The sequence below is a fragment of the Onychomys torridus genome, chromosome 17, assembly GCF_903995425.1.
Source record: "Onychomys torridus chromosome 17, mOncTor1.1, whole genome shotgun sequence".
NCBI classification, from domain to species: Eukaryota; Metazoa; Chordata; class Mammalia; order Rodentia; family Cricetidae; genus Onychomys; species Onychomys torridus.
In genome coordinates this window covers 25464197-25483383 of record NC_050459.1, presented here as the reverse complement: position 1 = coordinate 25483383, position 19187 = coordinate 25464197, and the positions used below count along the sequence as shown (strand labels likewise).

Genomic DNA, 19187 nt, shown 5'->3' with positions numbered 1-19187 from the left:
TGTGTGTATGCATAACATTAATAATTATACATAAATAAGTCATGAATTTGAAAGTGAGTGAGGGGAGGAAGAAGTTAGGGGATAAAGATGGGTGGAAACGATGTAAATACAGTGTACTCATGTACAAAATTCTAGAAAAAAAATTATTTATTTTTAAACATGAAATAAATTTTGTTTATACCTGTAACAGAAACTTAGTGGAAGAAACTTCGTTTTGCAGTGGGCAGCAGTCACTAGAGAGATGTGCAACTGGTCAACATACTGAGAATAAAAGGCTAAGTACCGGGTGGAGAGATGGCTCAGTGGTTAAGAGCACTGACTGCTCTTCCAGAGGTCCTGAGTTCAATTCTCAGCAACCACATGGTGGCTCACAACCATCTGTAATGAGATCTGGTGCCCTCTTCTGGCCTGCAGGGACACATGCAGGCAGAATACTGTATACTTAATAAATAAATATTTTAGGGAAAAAAAAAAAGGCTAAGTGCTGTGCCATAAATGGTACCTCTATCTCAAACACGTGCCCCAGTGAAGGTTCAGCAAACATTGAGGGAATGGGATAGAAAGACTGTAAAAGCCTGAAGGCAGGAAGGAGTGTTGTGAAATACTCTCCTCTAGACGTGGCATCGCTACCACATGGATGAACTCACAGCAGCCTGCGTTACCTATACAAGACCTGCACGAGATACCATCAGTCAAAATCCCTGCAAACGTGGGAGAGATCATCTCCAGGCTATTAACAACGGAGCTTTTACGAGAGAGAATGTGGCCACTGACAGTGTTCCTATGAGCCAATGGATGGCCCCTCACCCATGCACATATGCGTGGAACTGACTGGACTTAGTGTGTTCTAATATATTTTTAAAAGACAAAGTTAGAAGGAATGGACACTGCAGGGACATTGGGAGAGGTGGGAGGAATCATATATTTTTTAATAAATATTCGTCATATTCATCATATTTGAAGTTCTCGAAAATTTTAATAATTGCCTATAATACTGAGATTAAAGACACACATGAAGAACTAAGCATTTGTTGTAGACATTTATGGAGAGAAAGTAAAGCTACTACATTATTTAGTCAAAGGCATAAATCCTTTTGCAGGCCACTTTTGAAGATTCAGAAAGAATGCCACTTCATTCAGTATAGTTTAAAGTCTGGCTTTACACCAACAACCCCTTTCAAACCTTTACTGCTTTGATGCTATTAGGTAAAATGGTAGAGAATCCCCTCCATTCCCAATACTAGGTAAAATACATATGCTCCGTTCTCCGAAAAATACACTTCTATTGGAAAACACACATCTAAGCCAGTTTCTTCCCACATCAGTAAAAGCACCTAGAAAATTAAACATCTTAAATTTTCATGAGGAATGAAAGAACATTACCACCTCAAAGATCAGCTCAATCATCTCTTAAGATACAAAACCCAAGGCCCAAGGAGGTTAAGAGACTTGCCTAAAGTCATGTGGAATTAATGACAGATGTAGGATGGAGGAGAAACTCTCCACAGATAGGTTCTCCCACAGTAAGATGACCCTACTGCCCATCAAGAATGTGTTATTTTTCATTATTTCTTGCAGGCTGGATGACACAGCTGTGGGGCAATGCTTATGTATCCCCACAGTTAAGAACACAGAAGCCAACACAACAGTCACCAAGAGGCCTTTGTGTTGACCGGCATCTCTTGACCATCTAATGGAATGAAAGCCAGTGTTGTTTCTCCTTGTTTTCAGAGGGCTCCAGGAGGTAACCAGACAATATGGCTGAACCTTCTCTGAGAGCATTAGAAACCAGGAAACGCCCATCAGCAAACTGTCTGCCTACCATGACAGGCTGTCTACATCATCCTCATGACAGGGCATTCACTTCCCTCACCTTGATCAAAATAAATGGCTGTTTGCCATGAATATGACAATTCTTCTTCTCCTGCTCCATAGCATAAGAAACAATTAGTGACATCTCACTGACGGGAAAACTAGGAGTCATGTCTTTATAGAAAATTCCACTTCAGAGAGAAATGGGAGGAGGCCACAGGTGAAGAGAATAGAGACTAGCCTAGTTGAAAGGACCTCGGAGTCAGCACAAGACAGCCCAAGACCAAGTTCTCAGCACAAAGGAGATTTATTTGCCCAAAAGGGACAGAGGACAGGGAATAAGAGACAGAGACGATGGAGAGAGGATGAGGGGGGGAGGGAAGGCTACAAGGGAGAGAGGGTAGGGGTATTTGTCTCAGAGGGACAAAGGACTGCCTCTGGATAGAGAGGAGACCCATGGGCAAATAAAGAAAACAGGGGAAACCCCATGGTAGGGTGAGGTGTTTAATTTTGATTGTGCATGTTAATTAGGGCAGCCAAAAGGGGGCTTTTGATTGTTGGACTTCAATAGTTTTGATAGCTGGACCCTGGTGGTCCTCCTCAGGGGCAGGAAGTGGCCAAATAAGGGGGCAGACCTTGGAGACTAGCTTTAGAGATGTAATCTAACAGTTTAGCAAGGCAGAGGGAACAGGGGAAGGGCAAGGCCTGCCAGAGCCATGTCCGCTATGCTTGGGCCAGCTAGAGCCCCTTCGCTAGCTAGGTGGTTTGGAGGTGTAGAGATGAAGGAAGACATGCTTGTGTCCTTTGGGCTGGGAGAACAGAGATGCTTGACACAGCCTTCCTTCCTCACTCACATCCCTGAGAACAACAGCTGGAATCTCTCACAGCCAAGTTCTAAAGCGTTTCCTTCACTCTCAGCATCAAGAAACTGGGCTTGCCAAATACCAATGAGGTGCTGACAAGGCGGTGAGTATCACACATCCGCAGCTAGGTCTGCAGCTACAAAAGCACTTGACCTTAGGTCAGGTTCCACAGAAGACAGCGAGTCCATGGGTCCAAACACATAAACTGAAGGCAACCAACGTCCATTCTAAAAATTCTTAACTTTTTTAGTATAAAAATATAGAGGCAACCACTAAAAGTAATTCACAGCTATTATTTGACAGGGCTCTTGGTGAGAACTGATGCAATTAGTTCTTATTCTAATGGCTACTCAACGGAATGGCTGTTCTCTCCAAATATTAAGGCATCCAAGAAAATTAATTGGATTCTGTCATTCTAGTATCTTTTAAAATTAGTCTTTAAATACTAGGGCCCAAAACTCTTCCGACGAAAAATTCCGATTCCTGTCCACCAGCCACCTTAGCGCCTGGGCTTCTTTCTTAGACTGCTGAAAACTGGGGAGCCACAGCTCTCTCAACGATCTCCCACGCAGGGCCGGAGAAGCTGGAGAGGAGAAGGTAAACAAGGCAGGCTCTGGGCAACTCAGGTGGCTAACGTCTGCCTTCCACTGTTTGGGTGGTAAGCCCTGCATGGAGAGAAGGAGAGAAAGAATTTAAAACCTGCCACTCAATAGTAGGAAACAGCACACTTTCCATAAAGCTACTACTTTCCCTCCACAGTCTCAGCAGTTAGGTGGTTGAAGGGTTCAAGGGGAATGTATCAACATTTACTGAGACTATTCTACGCACTGGACACTCTACCAGGTACTAGCTGAGATGAGACAGTCTCACTGAATTTTCCAGGCAATCAAATGCAACAAATACCACCACCATATTTTTCAGAGACGGGAAGTGGCATTCTAAGTACTATTCCAAAACAATATATCAGCACGCCTAAGACGGAGCCTCGGTCTCCCTGGAGTCCTCTTCCCCTCTCCTGCTTGTTGACTTATTGAATTACTTTCCTCCTGTATGCCAAGGCTCATATCTTCCTCTGCATAGGAAAGCTTTTTAATGTGATTAATATAATTCTTGATTTTTTTTGATATAATGTTAATTGTCCATTGCTGTGACAAAACACCGTGATAAAGGCTACTCATAGAGAAGAAGGTATTTGATTTGGGTTTATGGCTTCAGAGGGTTAGAGTCTTGGATAGTGGAGCAAAGACACAGTCACAGAAACAGCTGAGAGCTCACATCCTCATCTACAAGCAGAAGGCAGAGAGGACACACTGGGAATGGTTTCTTTTGACACGTCAAAGCCTGCCCCAGTGATGCACCTCCTCCAATAAGACCACACCTCCTAATTCTTCCCAAACAGTTCCACCAACTGGGAACCAAGTAATCATCTTTCCCCTCCACCACATCTCCCGACACACACATGAAACTTCATGTTCTTTCTGTCTCTTAGGGAAAAAAAATCACACACACACACACACACACACACACACACACACACACAAAATCACAAATAGGCCCACAGCCTCCTCACTCCTTCTGCAACACACAACTCCAGGATCTACCAACCCCTCCTGAATCACCTACCAAAACAAAACAAACAAACAAACAAACAAAAAACCAAAACAAAACGAAAAACCTAAATGAAGCCAAAAGGACTAGTTATCTTTAAGGGACTGGCCACTGGAGTTTGACCGTGTTCCAATGAGTATATGAGCAACACAAATTGGACTTGATGTATAAAAATATGTCTGCTTTTGTAGGAGACCAGGTCCGACCTGTTGAAGGGTTCTTGCAAGGATGAAAGAGGAATGAGGAAGTATTAGACAGAAAAATAGATGGAGACATAGGACAGCTTCAGGAGGGCCCTGGGTCAATACCCAGTAGTTGCCTTGAGATTTATTCTAATGGGCTTTTATGTACTACCAAGAGTAGAGGCAAAAGACCTCCCCTTTTCAAGATCAAAGCACAACATACAGCCAAGTGGAGACCCTTCCAAACACCTGGTAACCACAACCCTGGCCAAACCATCCTATTATGCAGCCCTGCTGGGTAAAGCAAGCTCATATTCTCTGACCTTGAGTAAGGTCTCACTAGGAAGCCTCTGTGGGCCCCCACATTCTTTTCACCTTTCTTTCAGGGGAAGGGGATGCAAAGGTGCAAGGTGGACCTGGGAGGAATGAGAAGTGAGTGTGATGGGGTGCGTTGTATGAAATTCCCAATCAATAAAAATATTATACTGGAAAAAAATCTAAACAGCCTGATTTGTGTTAGCCAATTACTCCTGGGCATAGGACCTGCCCTGGAGTGTGGCTTACACACCACTCCATTAGAGGAAACTTATTTTCTCTCTTCCAGCAGCTATCAATTGCAAATAGCTGGAGAGATTTAAAAAGAAGTTTCTCTAAAGTGAAACATGTCTGAAATCTGTAATTCAGTTAGTCGTGATGTACCAGTAGTAATTTCTTAGTGTTGACACTTGTACAGTGGTTATGTAAAATGTTAGCATTAGGAAACACTAGGTAAACGGTATAAAGACATTAGCTTTTCATTGTGACTCTTCTGTGAATAAATTGTCTTCAAGAAAAAAACATTTTTTTCTTGTTGTTTTGGTTTTTTGAGACAGGGTTTTCCGTGTAGTTTTGGTGCCTGTCCTGGATCTTGCTCTGTAGACCAGGCTGGCCTTGAACTCACGGACATTTGCCTAGTTCTGCCTACCAAGTGCTGGGATTAAAGGTGTACACCACTGCTGCCCATCCAAGAAAAAAAAAAGTTTTTAAAGGCAATGGCAAAATGCCTTAAAATTCCCAGGAAAAGCTGGGCAGTGGTGGCGCACACCTTTAATCCCAGCATTCTGGTGGCAAAGGCAGGCGGATCTCTATGAGTTTGAGGCCAGCCTGGGCTACAGAGTGAGTTCCAGGAAAGGCTCCAAAGCTACACAGAGAAACCCTGTCTCGAAAAAACTAAAAAAAAAGATCCCAGGAAAACGTATGTTTTCATAGTTGGTATTTGGCTAAGCTATGTCATAAACATTAGAGAAGAATGAAGATAGCCCACATACTTGTCAGGAAGCCACTGGAGGCTCTGATCAACCAAAACAAATGAGCAAACTGATATCCCAGAAAGCAGTGCCACCACGAGAAAGAACGGGATTCCTCAGAGGCTCTGGAAGGCTACCTCAAGCTGACACTCCACACACAGTATAGAGAGCAACAGTGCCCGTAGACATGGTCACAAGGCTCAGACAATCTCTACATGGTCAGACTTTGTCATCACTGTGAGCCAACACTTCCGAGAACAACTTAAGGAAGGGTTTAGTTAGCTCGTGGTTTTGGAGGTCTCAGTCCATCATGATAGAGGGCATCGTGCAACAGAACTCACAGCAGCTAAGAAGCTGATTGAAGATAGGAAGAAGCCAGGCAAGACATGCCCTTCTCTTTTAGATGACAGCTCATTTACTTATTAAAGGGGGAGGGTATCATGGTATTCATATAAAAATCACAGGACAACTTGCAGGTGTTGGTACCTGCCTTCTATCAGGTGGGTTCCAAAGATTAAACTCAGATTGTCAGGCATAAAACATCTTTCTACACTGTGCCATCCCTCAGTGACCTCTGCCCTTCATCCAGGCTCTACTTCCATTTAACAATAGTCTGTCCAAGTTAAGCCATTGATCATACAAGAGCCCTCGTGATCTAACCATCTCCAGAAACGTCCTCATCAACACATCCAAGTGTGCTTTACTGATCTCCTATTCATCCCAGGGCTGCCAGGTTGACAATCTAGACTGATCATCATACCTGGAGCACAGGGGCTCCTTGGAGAAGACTCAACAAAGACTAACTTAGTGACAAGACATCCAACAATTAAAAAAAGTATTAATTAGAAGGAAACGAAAAGCTGCATAGGTAAGGGACAAGTCACAGTGTTCTATACAGCTATTGTGGCAGCTCCTGAAGAAAGCAGCAAAAGAAGTAAAAAGCAGATGGCTTTGTCTTCAATGCGTGTGACTATTTGATGCTTTCCCTACACGCATAAGTATCTTCTTCTAAATGCAAGTTGCTCGCTATCAAAATAACAGGAATGTATCAGGTTTATCATTATCATAATCCCAATCTATCTCAAATTAGGAAATCAGAGCAGTAAACCAAATTTAGAAATATAATAGCAATTTTGATGCTACCCATGGTTAGTTTAGGTCAATATACTTAATTTTCCTTAAACTGTCCATGGGAAACACCCATGGGTGTTTACTCTGAGGGAGATGGGACTATGGGTGAAAACAGCTTGGACCATCAAAGGAAGTAGGAATTAGTTTTCTTGGGAGGAGAAGCCTTCTTCCAATCCCCCTTAGTTGGGTTTCAATTAGTTTTGGCATGTTACTGGAGCACCATCTCAGTCTTCAGTAAGGCTTGGTCTAACATTAGTGCTTTCCCAGCACATCTTCCTAGATGAAGACCTAGAGACCAGAAAAGAAACTAGGGGGGGGGGGGGCTTTTAATGAAATCAGAGTACAGGGAGGAGAACAGAGCTTTGTAATAAGGGGCAAAGGCAGACAAATGGCGTGGGACAGTCACATGGTGTCTCCGAGTCTTTGCTGAGGCTTTTATTGGAGTGGACACGAAAGCTTCATTTCACTTCCTTGGATCACTGGAGGGAGAAATAAATAATCACTTTATTTCTGACAGCTTTTAACTTTGGGTCAGTTAAACGCTGTTTGTGGGGCATAAGAGTCAAGATGCGTGGTTGAGAAAGGAGACGGCTAGCTGAGTTGACTAACTGGGTTTACCTATAGTTTGGGTCAGCTGTGTGGTGAAGAACAGAACCTATTCCTTTCAGTTTGGGGTCCGGTTTTAGAGCCCAAGTTTCCCTTCTGATTTCTTTTTAACTAAGCAGTCACAAGTGGTCTAAAGACTGCTTTCTGAAATGTTAGCAACTGAAGGCTTTAAGTTGCCTTTTGGACAATCAGCCTCCTCTCCCAAATCCCTAACTCTTGGCCTACCCTCACAATACCACAGCAAGAGTTCTTTACTAACACATTTCTGAGCACAGCGAGCCAAACTGCAGACCATGAAGAAATGCTCAGACTTAGACTCAAAACTGGGGTTGCTTCAGCCAGGCATTGTGTTGGGGCTATACCTAGACAGTAGCTAAATAGATGCTGTTAAAGGGATACCAAAGTGATAACCAGAGACAATGGTTCACGTTCTCAGGAGTGGAAGAACTGACCACAAAGGGGAAGCTTGGGAGGCGTACAAAACACCACACAACATAACTGTCCAAACTGGTGAAGGACAAACTAAGCTGTCTCTAGAAAGTAACAAAATCATCAGTACTAAAAACATACTAGAGACAACATGCACAATTTCAATCATCAGCCAGCTAGTAACTGTGTTAGCCACACAAATAGGAGACCTCCTCAACCGTGACCCTGCCTAGATGTTTATATGAGGCATCTTTATGCCACTCAGAGAAGGGCCCACTGAACGGTGTAATGTTAAGTTCCATCTGAAGGTAAGACTACAGAGAAAAGAAACCTATGAAATGCACTATTTCAGTTTACGGTTCCACCAGAAATGTTTCACAACATGATCTGAAGTGTGTTTGATGAAACAGTTATGGCATTTTTAGAAATAACTAAGTTTCTGCATCTCCTTCCAGCTGAGGACCTGAGTAGCAAAACCAGCTGTTTCTAAAATATGATTTTAAAAGACTCTGCTTCCAAAGAGAATATGGTTCCCAGGCTGAGAAAGAAACGATTCTGAGAGTCCGAAGATTCGGAACTCTTCCACGGTCTATGAGAAACTGAATTCAGAGCAAGAATGCCTTCCCAGGAAAGACGAAGTGTGAACTGTAGCTTTAGGCATTAAACAGGAAAGAGGTGGCTACCAACAAAGAGGGAACAGGGAATCACCAAGGATTTCCACAAATGCCAAAAGGTCAAGAATGAGCTACCTTATCAGTGTGGAACAGCTGGGAGGCCTGAGTGCAAAGAAGTTCAAATGCACTCAAATGCTCTTCTCTCTAGGCTTCCATTAAATACCCAAGGAGGAAGATAAACACAGAAGAGAAAGCACAAAGGGTCCCCCTCTTCGGGACAGTGTAAGAATGGTGGTCATTCCCAATAGCTGAGGAGCCCCCACGGTACTGGACTGGGACCTCTGGATAGGCGAGACAGCTGTTTGGCTTGAACTATTTAGGGGGCCCCCAGGCAGTGGGATCAGAACCTGTCCCTAGTGCATCAGCTGTCTTTTTGGAACCGAGTGCCTATGGTAGGACATTTTGCTCAGCCTTGGTGCAGGAAGGAGGGACTTGGACCTGCCTCAACTGAATGTACCAGGCTCTGCTGACTCCCCATGGCAGACCTTGCCTTGGAGGAGGTGGGAATGGGGGGGGGGTGGGGGAGGAGAGCTGGGGTGGGAGAAGGGAGGAGAGAGGAATCTGTGGTTGGTATGTAAAATGAATAGACAATCTCCTAATAAATTAATAATAAAAAAAGAATAGTGGTCATTCAAGAATCCCAGATTCTTTTCATAAAGAAACAGCATAATGAGCCACTAAGGGATCCTAAGAAAATCCTTCTACCCCTGGATCTACTCCCATGGGGAAAACAAAGCAAAACTCATCTTCCTAATGGTTGTGGGAAATCTAGAAATAATTTTGTGACCAGCAGGCTACAGTGATACTAGAAGTCACCTGCCACTGGTGAGGGACATGGAATTCTCCCACCCAAACCACCCAGAAATACAAAGCATAGTCTGTCATGGGAAAAAGAATCAGGAAAATCTACACAGCTTTACCCCTGGAGCCAGGAAATCAGAGCTGCCCTGAATTTGAAGCTTCCAAGAAAAAGAACCCAACATGCCCCATCATAAGCCTACCATATCATAATTCACAACTTTACTACACGCAAGAGGAAAAACACTGAAGCCTCTGGAAAGTTAAAAGCAATGTCTGTTCAACAGTAGAGTACTCGTCTGATATGTACAAAGGCCAAAGGGTGATCTGTAGCACTAGAGAAGGGGAAGATAAACACGAAATCAAACTCCAGCTCCACTCTTAACTAGGCTGACCAAAACCAGAAAGTGACAGAATCATATCCACGTTTGAATACAAACATTAGACCACTTCCATGTCTGTCCTGTTACCTGCAGCACCAGCAACCAGTCAAGGACCACGGGCCACATGGAAAATAAGACAACAGCTAAGTAAGCATTGTCAAGAGAAAAAGAAACGAATGGAAACAGTCCCAGAAGGTGACTCAGACATTGACACTCTCAGGGAGGGCATTTAAAACGATTGCCAGTCACCTGCTAAAGTTACACAGTGGATAACGGAGGAAGCAGGCACGCTTCAGTGATCTGATTGGGAAGCAGACAATGAGTCAAATGAAAATGCTATGTTTCCGTAGCTGAAGGGATGTTGGATCCAGTGATGCCTATGCTACTGTCCACTGATGTTCTATGATTGAACTTTTTAACATTGATTTGCTTAGGGAGGGTGGGGGATGCCATGTGGGTGTCAGAAGACAGCCTTTGGGGGTCAGGCCACTCCTTCCCCCCCACAAGTTCTTAAGGACTCTAAATCAAGTCACCAGGCTTGGGCAACAAGCATTTACCTGCTGAGCCATTTGACCAGCCCATCCACCTATGATTGGAAAACCACCACTTCAAGAGGGGTGAAGAAGAAAAACAAAATAAGGACACGCATGGTTTCTATGTGGGGCTGTGAGGCTACCAACAATCTCCAACTTGGAACTGTCTCCTCACATCTTTATAATGTAAAAAGCAGAGAAATTTCCAGGCAATGCCCGTTACAGTAAATTCTATTAGCCTGAGCGCAAGCTGCTTTGTTTTGTAGAAGTGGAAACAGGAAATGTAAAAATTCTCTTGGATGGTCAGACCAGAAATATCCCCCATCTTCATATAGTATTTAGCATTCTAATCCCTCCAATGTCATCCAAAGTACATAAAATATTGTTTAACATTCCAGAATTTTGACCCAGGATATGTTCATTGGATAACTTTTAACAGCTAATGTCTGTGATACAGGAAATACTAGTTTGCGCATTCAGTAGACGTTAAATTAAAGCTTGTTCATAATAAGGGCTAAATGCTGGAGACAGAGTTCAGTGAGCAAAAGCACTTGCCTTTAAGACCTGAGTTAGAATCTCCAGAGGCCATGGAAAGCTGGGTATGTGATAGTACACATCTGCAAACCCCGTGTCACTGGGGTGAGATAAGAGGCCACGACAAGAGACTCCCCCAGAAGCTCACAGGCAGCCAGCCTGGTATACACAGTGGTACCACACAACGAAGGTCCTGTTTCAGATATGGTGGAAGATGAGACCCAACCCCAGGTTGTCATCTGACCTCCACACCTACTCTGTGGCACATAACCATACTCACACATGTAAATGTATGCACACACACACACACACACACACACACACACACACACACCTCTGTCTCTCTCTGTATCTCTGTCTCTGTCTCTCTCTGTCTCTGTCTGTCTCTCTCTCTCTCTCTCTCTCTCACACACACACACACACCTCTCTGTCTCTCTGTATCTCTGTCTCTCTCTCTCTCTCTCTCTCTCTCTCTCTCTCTCTCTCTCTCTCTCTCTCTCTCTCTCTCTCACACACACACACACACACACACACACACACACACACAAAAGAATAAAGCAATTCATTCTCTCCTGGCAAGTGTCCAGTTGATGAATTATGGTTATGATGAAAATGCTTACTTAATACCAATAACTGTATCTTACAGAAAATTCTGAAATGTGACTCCGACTCCATTTAATTCTATCTTTTGTTATGAGAATGTGCACTCTCTGAGTAGTTAATGGAGTCACTGTTAACAGTTGGTATCCTCAGTACTGTGGCAATTGTACTAAAAAGTTTCTTCCAATAATAAGGCTGGCCCTTTGGAAGATTTTAGTAGAATCTGTACTGTAAATATTCTTGTTCCTCATCAGAGAATCTTTCTTTCACAGAGCCCATCAAAGTTTATTTCCATAATTATTCAATGCTGCCTTTTCAAACTGCAAGCATATGACAAAGGCAATGTCTTTTATTGAAGGACATTATCTAAGTCAGTCCGAAATGAGGGAACTGCCTTAGTAATGGTTTTATGGCATTTTTTTTTCTGTAAATAAAATGGAGATATCCAAGTAAAATAGTATTGACTGGACACATAGTTTAATTCCATTCTCTCCTGAATCCCCATGAGATGAGAATAATATATTTTGTGTTATGGTATGAATTCATAAAGAAAAATTAAGATGATGAAGAAAACAATAACTACATTTTGGAAATTGTGAAGTTAATAGATGGGTGGCAAATGGTTTAACTGAGCAGAGAAAGCCCAATTCCAACAAGCAGCAAGTACAACAAGATATTCTGGAATTTAGTGACAGATGGAATCCCTGGGCATGGCTGTAATGATGGGGCTAACAGCAAGGCTAAAGCTCCTTGTTGTTTTGAGTATGAAACAACTTCAATGCCCATGTCATTATTCTTCTGCACACACACACACACACACACACACACACACACACACACACACACAAATGATGCTTACCATTCACAGCAAAAACAGGTCCACTTTCTAGGAATTTGAAGAGTGGGACTTGATTTTCTTAATAATGAGTTACAATGCACTTTATTTACTTTGTAGGCAGGAGAGGGAGGGAGGTGCATGTAGCATGAATCTTAAAGGGCCTTATTAATAAAATCAAACCTGAGGCCAGTTATTGGGGTGAATGCTGGAAGATCAGAGAAGCAGAATAAGCCACAGCCAACCTCACCTGGCCAACTTCTCAGCTGATCCTGTTTCTTCAGACTGGAAGCCTCTGTGTCCTTATCCAAATGGATCTCAGCTGAACTGCTTCTCGAAAGCCTGAAAGCTTAACCAGCCAAAAGCTTCTAGTTTCTGGTCTTCACCCCTTATATACCTTTCTGCTTTCTGCCATCACTCCCTGGGATTAAAGGCTCACTTCTTGGGATTAAAGGCATGTGTCACCATGCCTGGCTGTTTCCAATGTAGTCTTGAACTCATAGAGATCCAGGTGGATTTCTGCCTCTGGGATGCTAGGATTAAAGGTGTGAGTGCCACCATTTTCTTGTTTTGTTTTGTTTTGTTTTGGTTTGGTTTTTGGTTTTTTGGTTTTTCGAGACAGGGTTTCTCTGTGTAGCTTTGCACCTTTCCTGGGACTCACTTGGTAGCCCAGGCTGGCCTCGAACTTACAGAAATCCACCTGGCTCTGCCTCCCGAGTGCTGGGATTAAAGACGTGCCCCACCACCGCCTGGCGAGTGCCACCATTTTCTAGCCTCTGTATTTAGTGGCTATTCTGTTCTCTGATTCCAGATAAGTTTATTAGGGTGCACAATATTTTGGGGAACACAATACCACCACATGTGCACACTGAAGTAAGAGAATGACCTTGCAAGTCAGGTCTCTCCTTTGCATCACGTGGTTTCTGGGGCTTAAACTCAGGTTGTCAGCCTTGGCATCAAGCACCTTTAATTACTGAGCCATCTCACTGGCCTAACAGTAAAACTTTAGATTGCAAGGCCTAAGGGAGTGTAGGCTTAGAAGAGGTAGGGGCATTGTATTCCAGCAGATACCTTATTACGATTTAAATATGAAATGTCTCCCTCAAAGGCTATTGTATTAAAAACTTGGTGCCCAGCTAATGGCACTGTTCTAGGAGGTTCTGGGACTTTAGGATATAGAATGTAACTGGGTGAAGTAGGTCACTGAGGGCCCCTCAGGGTGTTCCTCTCCCTCTCCTTACACCCCTACCCCTAATTTCCACTTCCATTCTTCCCTGAGGTAAATAACTGGCCACATTCTTGCTGCCACAGTGTTCTCTTGTTAACGTTAAAAAGACAACAAGTTCAAGTGCCAAGAACTGACATTTCTAAAACCATGAGCTAAAACAACTCTTTGCTTTAGTCTGTCTGCATTAGGGATTTGTCACAGTGACTTGACCAACATACAGCTCACGTACCTGAAGAGCTCAGCTCTCTTGTTGCCACTGAACAGGGCTGTGACCAAATGCATACCTCACCTCCCTTTGGGTGACTCTCTTTTATGACCCTCAAAGTTAACTACCAATGCCCTGGAACCCATAACCTTATCCCAACCCAACACAAAGGCGGAGTTAGACTCTGCGGGGTCCTCTTTCTTCAACCAAAGGAAGACAGATTCTGTCACCTTCGTACTCTGAAGACACGGTCCTGACATGCATCTTGGTGGGTACGTACAAAGGTTTAGCCAATGAGGCTCACAGAAAAGTACTCATCTCTGTCGCATCCCATCTGTACCATCCACCTTCCTTCACTGCTTCCTACGCCTCCCCCAACCCTCGCTCCTCTCAGGGGCTGCACTCCCTAATAAAACCATAGTCCTTAAGACTCAGCCTCCATTTTTGCTTCCTGTGTAGACCAGGCGAAGTAGTCCCACAGAGCATTTGATACTTGATAACAGTAAATGCTCCATGGCAGTGATTACAGAGCCTCGGGTATTAAGAAGGGTAGCACATAGCCATCACCAGCTCTCTCTGAGAAGAGCTAGCCGGAAGGAACCACGAGAATCCTCTAGCAGCCCTGCCCAGGCTGTGCTGACAAGAACTAGGGAAGCACGTGGAGCCCATCTTGAGGTGTGTGGGCTGAGGTGAAAGGGACACAGAATAGCTTTCACAGACCTGGAGGGACACATTCGTGAAATTCAATGCTGTAGCAAGAATAACTGAAGCTGTTTCCAGTGACATGTTGAATGGCTCCTTAAACTTGGATGTGATGACAACCTCCTGTAAATAGAGATGTCAAAGCTGCCTTGGCGTGACATTGAGCAAGGTGGTCCAAGAGCTCTGGGAGCTGGAAAAGCTAGGATAGGTTTTACCATGTGATTATGATCCCTGTGACAGAAGACATTCCCCTTATGACATCGGTATGGAAGGCACTGATGAGAAAACTGTGTATATTTTTTAATCGTCCATAGGGTCCATAATGTTGCATTTAAATAACAGTAAATACATAATACGACCCTTTTCAGATTGTAATTACATTTCTCCCTTCTCTTTCCTCCCTCCAAACCCTCCTATAGGTCCCTCCCTGCCCACTTTCAAATTCATGGTCTCTTCACAATTGTCTTTGCATATGTGCATGTCTATGTGTATACATATATATTCTTAAATAGAACCCATTCCACCTACACAATGTTACCTGTACACATGTTTTCAGGGCTATTTGGCACTGGACAACCAATTGGTGTGCTCTGCCCTGGGGAAGACCACCTTTCCTGTTTCTAGTTTTCCTTGGTTGTCTATAGTCCTTGGTATGGGGATGATACAGAAATGGGGAGCCCAGTGCATATATATATGTGTGTGTGTGTGTGTGTGTGTGTGTGTGTGTGTGTATTTATCTATGTATGTATATTTATAAATGTGTGTATGTATGTATATGTATATATGTATGTGTGTGTGTGTGTGTATATATATATATATATATATATATATATATATATATCCACCAATAAGTACACACACACACACACACACACACACACACACACACACCCCACTCCCTCACCCAAGGCTCAGGGAACATTGCAGATGAGGGGAGAGGGGAAGATTGTCAGAGCCAGAGGATCAAGGAGTTTGCTTTGAGATTGTGCCTCCTAGTAACATCAGAAGCTGCACCCATAAAGTCTCACCAAGATGACCACCCAAATGTGAGCTGAACAAGGATGTCACCAGTGGGCATGCCAAAGTGGACAGGAGAAATCCCATGAAGCCTCAACCCTACATTTTGTATTTCTTAAAACTGTATTATCATATATATTTGTTGTACCTGTTCCTGTGTTACATATAGGCATTATACAAGTATATATGATACACGAGTATGACTCCCTCCATATCACTCTATTCTCCCCTAAGCCCTCCCATTTCCATTAAGTTCCTTTGTTTCCTTAGACAGCTTTGTTTTTATCTTTTATGTTATTTGTTCACATGTCGTTTTATGAATCTACATAATCAAGGAAGCATATATTTGAGAGACATTTATCTGAGCCTGGATTAATTCATTTAACATGATTCTCTCTGGTTCATCCACTTCCTTGCTAACAATTTAATGTCTTTAGAGCTGAAAAAAAAAAAAACTCCCTGTCTATGAACTATGTTTTCTTTCTCCATTCCTCTGCTGCTGGAAAACTTGGCTGATTCCATAACAGTTACTGTGAATAGTGCAGCAATAAATCAGTGTGCAAGTTTCTCTGAGATGGGTTGATTTGTAGTACTTTGCATAAATATCCAGGAGTGGTATAGCTGTGTCGTATGACAGATATATTCTTTGCTTCCTTAGGCTCCTCCGTACTGACTGAACTAATTTACATGCCTACCAGGGTTCCATTCTGACCATGAACTCACCATCATCTGTTGCCTTCACAACAACGGCCATTCTTAGTGGAGATAGAATTCCAGCGTCCTCATCTCTCTTTCTCTGATGACTAGTGAGGCTGTGCCTTTTTTCATGTTTCAGTGGCCATTTGTGTTTCATCCTGTAGGGCTTGTCTGTTCAGTTTGTTGGCCCATTTATTGTTTTGCATTCTAGTGTTAATATTTGCAGTTCTTTAGAGATATCGACACCCCTGCCGGAAGTACAGCTGACAACAGCTGTCTTCCATTCTGTAGACTGTCTGTTGCTTCTGCTGATAGTCTCTTAGGCTGTGCAGAGCTTTTTAATTTCACGAAATCCCATCTGTCATTTCGGTGGATAAGGACAAAGGTTTAGCCAACGAGGCTCACAGGAAAGTCATTCTTGAGGGTATTTGCTGTGTTCGTGGGGGTCTATGTAGAAAGTTCTTGCCTATTCCTATACCCTGAAGGATTTTCCTCTAAGAGTATTGGCTGTTTTTAAATTAAGGTCTTTAATCCCCATTGAACTGATTTTTGTTCAGGGTAAGAGAGAGGGGTCTAATTTCATTCTTATGATAGCTAGATATCCAGTTTGCCAGAAAAAAGTTATTGACTAGGCAGTCTTTTTCCAGTGTCTATTTTAAAATCTTTGTCAAAAGATAGGAAGTCTTAAATTTCAATTAATTGAGATTTTAATGCAATGCATTTTGATATATTTACTGCTCAGTCCTCTCCCAGGTTCTTGGAGATCCACTCTACACCTGTCCACCCTCCTACACACTTCATGACTTCCTTTAGTTTGTAAATAACCCAGGCAGTCCAGCACGTGCTGCTCATAGACTCACAGACTCCTGGGTGTGGGGCCATCCACTGGAGTATGGCCCTCTCTACCAGGGCTCACCCCTTAAAGAGAACCGACTCTTCCTCTCCCAGCAACGACTAATCCCCAACAGATCTTCAATTAAGTGAGACTTCCTGACCACCACCCACCTCCACACTGACACTGGTCTGTCTTGAGCTTGCATAAGCCTTGTATGTGCCGTCGCAATCATTGGGAGTTTGTATGTGTAGCTGCCCTGGTGTGCCCAGAAAACACTATTTCAACTCTACCCCTACCCCTACCCCTACCCCACCACCTCCCCGTTCTTACTATCTTTCTCTTTCCTCTTCTATGAAGATCCCTGAGCCTTAGGAGGAGAAGCGTGATATACATGTCCCTTTAGAGTTGAGCCCGGGCTCTTATTCTCTACTCCTTGAGCGGTTGTGGGTCTCTGTGCTAATTACCATGAACTACAAAAAGAAGTGTCTTTAATAAGGCTGAGAGATACACTAATCTATGGGCACAATGATAAGTCTTTAGGACTTATTTTAATACTATATCCATTTAGCAAAATAACTGTAGAGATTCTCCCCTAGGGCCTGGGGTCTACCTAGCCACAGCACAGGTTCTTAGCTTTTATGATGGTGCCTGGTTTAAGTACTAACTTACAAAGAAGGCCTTAAATCCAATCAGAAAGTGGCTGACTATTCCCCTAACATTCATGGCACTGTTGTACCAGTGATATCTTGCCAGGCCCGTCATTTTTTAAGCTCACATAATTCACAGCTAACTAAGATTGATGGTTACTTTTCTCCTCAGGTAGCATGTACAGCAAGTTCCAATACAAATCAAGCTTCCAGTGCAGTACCAGCCTGATTTCTCCATGTTCTCGGGTTTGAGTATACAGTATCTTCAGCAAGAGTCTAGAGGGCAGTCAAAAGTCATAGAAATATCCTATAACATTTGTGGGGGGAGTCCATGGAACCAAGAGCTCCAAACGAAGAGGTAACTCAGTCCTGCAATTGGCTTTAGATAGCCTATGGGGTCTGGGAGGCCCACTATCCTCACATGAAAGGGTATCTCCATTATGTATATATCTTCTATAGTAGTAGGTTTCCATATGACTTTTTCTTTTTTCTTTTTTTTTTTTTACAAATTTATTTATTTATTATGTAAACAGTGTTCTGCCTACATGCCAGATCTCATTACAGATGGTTATGAGCCACTATGTGGTTGCTGGGAATCGAACTCAGGACCTCTGGAATAGCAGCCAGTGCTCTTAGCCGCTGAGCCGTCTCTCCATATGACTTTTTCAAAAGTCTGGAGTGTTATGTTAGTTATCCTTCCCTGCAATCCCTCTTCTACCCTAGCAATCCCACTTAATCCTTCTTGCTCCATTATTTCCCATCCCCCTTCATGTTACCTACATTCTGTATTCCCTGGCCTTGAACCCAACCCCTCAAGCCTCTTACCAGCTTCTTGGCCTCTATGGATATTCCAAAACTATCTAGCGGTTCAAAGCTAACCTCCACAAATGTGAGAAAACATGCCATGTTTGTTCTTCTTAGTCTGGGTTATCTCACTAAGAATAATTATTTCTAGCTCCAATCATTTACCTGCAAATTTCGCGTCAGTTTAAGTCTTCTGCTTTTCCATCTATGTTTTTTTTTATAAATATATATATATATATTCATTTGTCAATTGCTACAAAAATACTTAGCAGGCTTTCTATCGAGATTAGGTGAAATCCCTATCAGTTTCAGAACTGACAACAATATTGACAAAATCCTTGGGCATGATTTATCTTACCATTGATTTAGCTCGCTTCTCTGAACAGCACTTTTCACTTCTGGTGTATCTTGTTTTCTGACTGGCCAAGACAACTCTAATTAGTTCATATTTTATGGTACTATAATAGTATTTTTAAACAATTTATTTTTCTAATTGTTTATTGCTAGACTGTAGAAAAAATCATTTTATCAGCTCTGTATACTTCAATTTTATTTTCACAAATTAGTTCCGCCACGTTTCTTGTACACAGCCCTTGTTTAATATCCTCCCTTATGTTTTAGGGTAGTCACTAAGTATTCTGCTATAGCAGAACATGATAAACTAGGTGTTTCTCACAATTCTGGAGTCTGGGTAGTACAAGATCAAGGAGCTAGAAATTCCAGCGTTTGGTGATGTATTGTCTCTGCAGCAGCATCTAAGGTCTGACCCAGAGTTGTCT

General features: G+C 42.9%; 1 protein-coding gene across 4 annotated transcripts in view; it reads right to left on the bottom strand.

Annotated features, from left to right (window-relative positions):
• The window catches only part of Fut10 (fucosyltransferase 10), an 85052-nt gene that overhangs the window by 3636 nt on the left and 62229 nt on the right, over positions 1 to 19187 (bottom strand). For 2 of the 4 annotated variants that reach the window (XM_036166544.1, XM_036166545.1), the window contains one exon: positions 3242 to 3340. The exons of 1 other annotated variant lie outside the window; for it this stretch is intronic. In XM_036166544.1, coding sequence (XP_036022437.1) covers positions 3306 to 3340 — 35 coding nt within the window. In that variant the 3' untranslated portion in view covers positions 3242 to 3305. Of the gene's footprint in view, positions 1 to 2319; positions 3341 to 19187 lie in introns of those variants that run through there. One more of the 4 variants, XM_036166542.1, reaches the window with a different exon arrangement.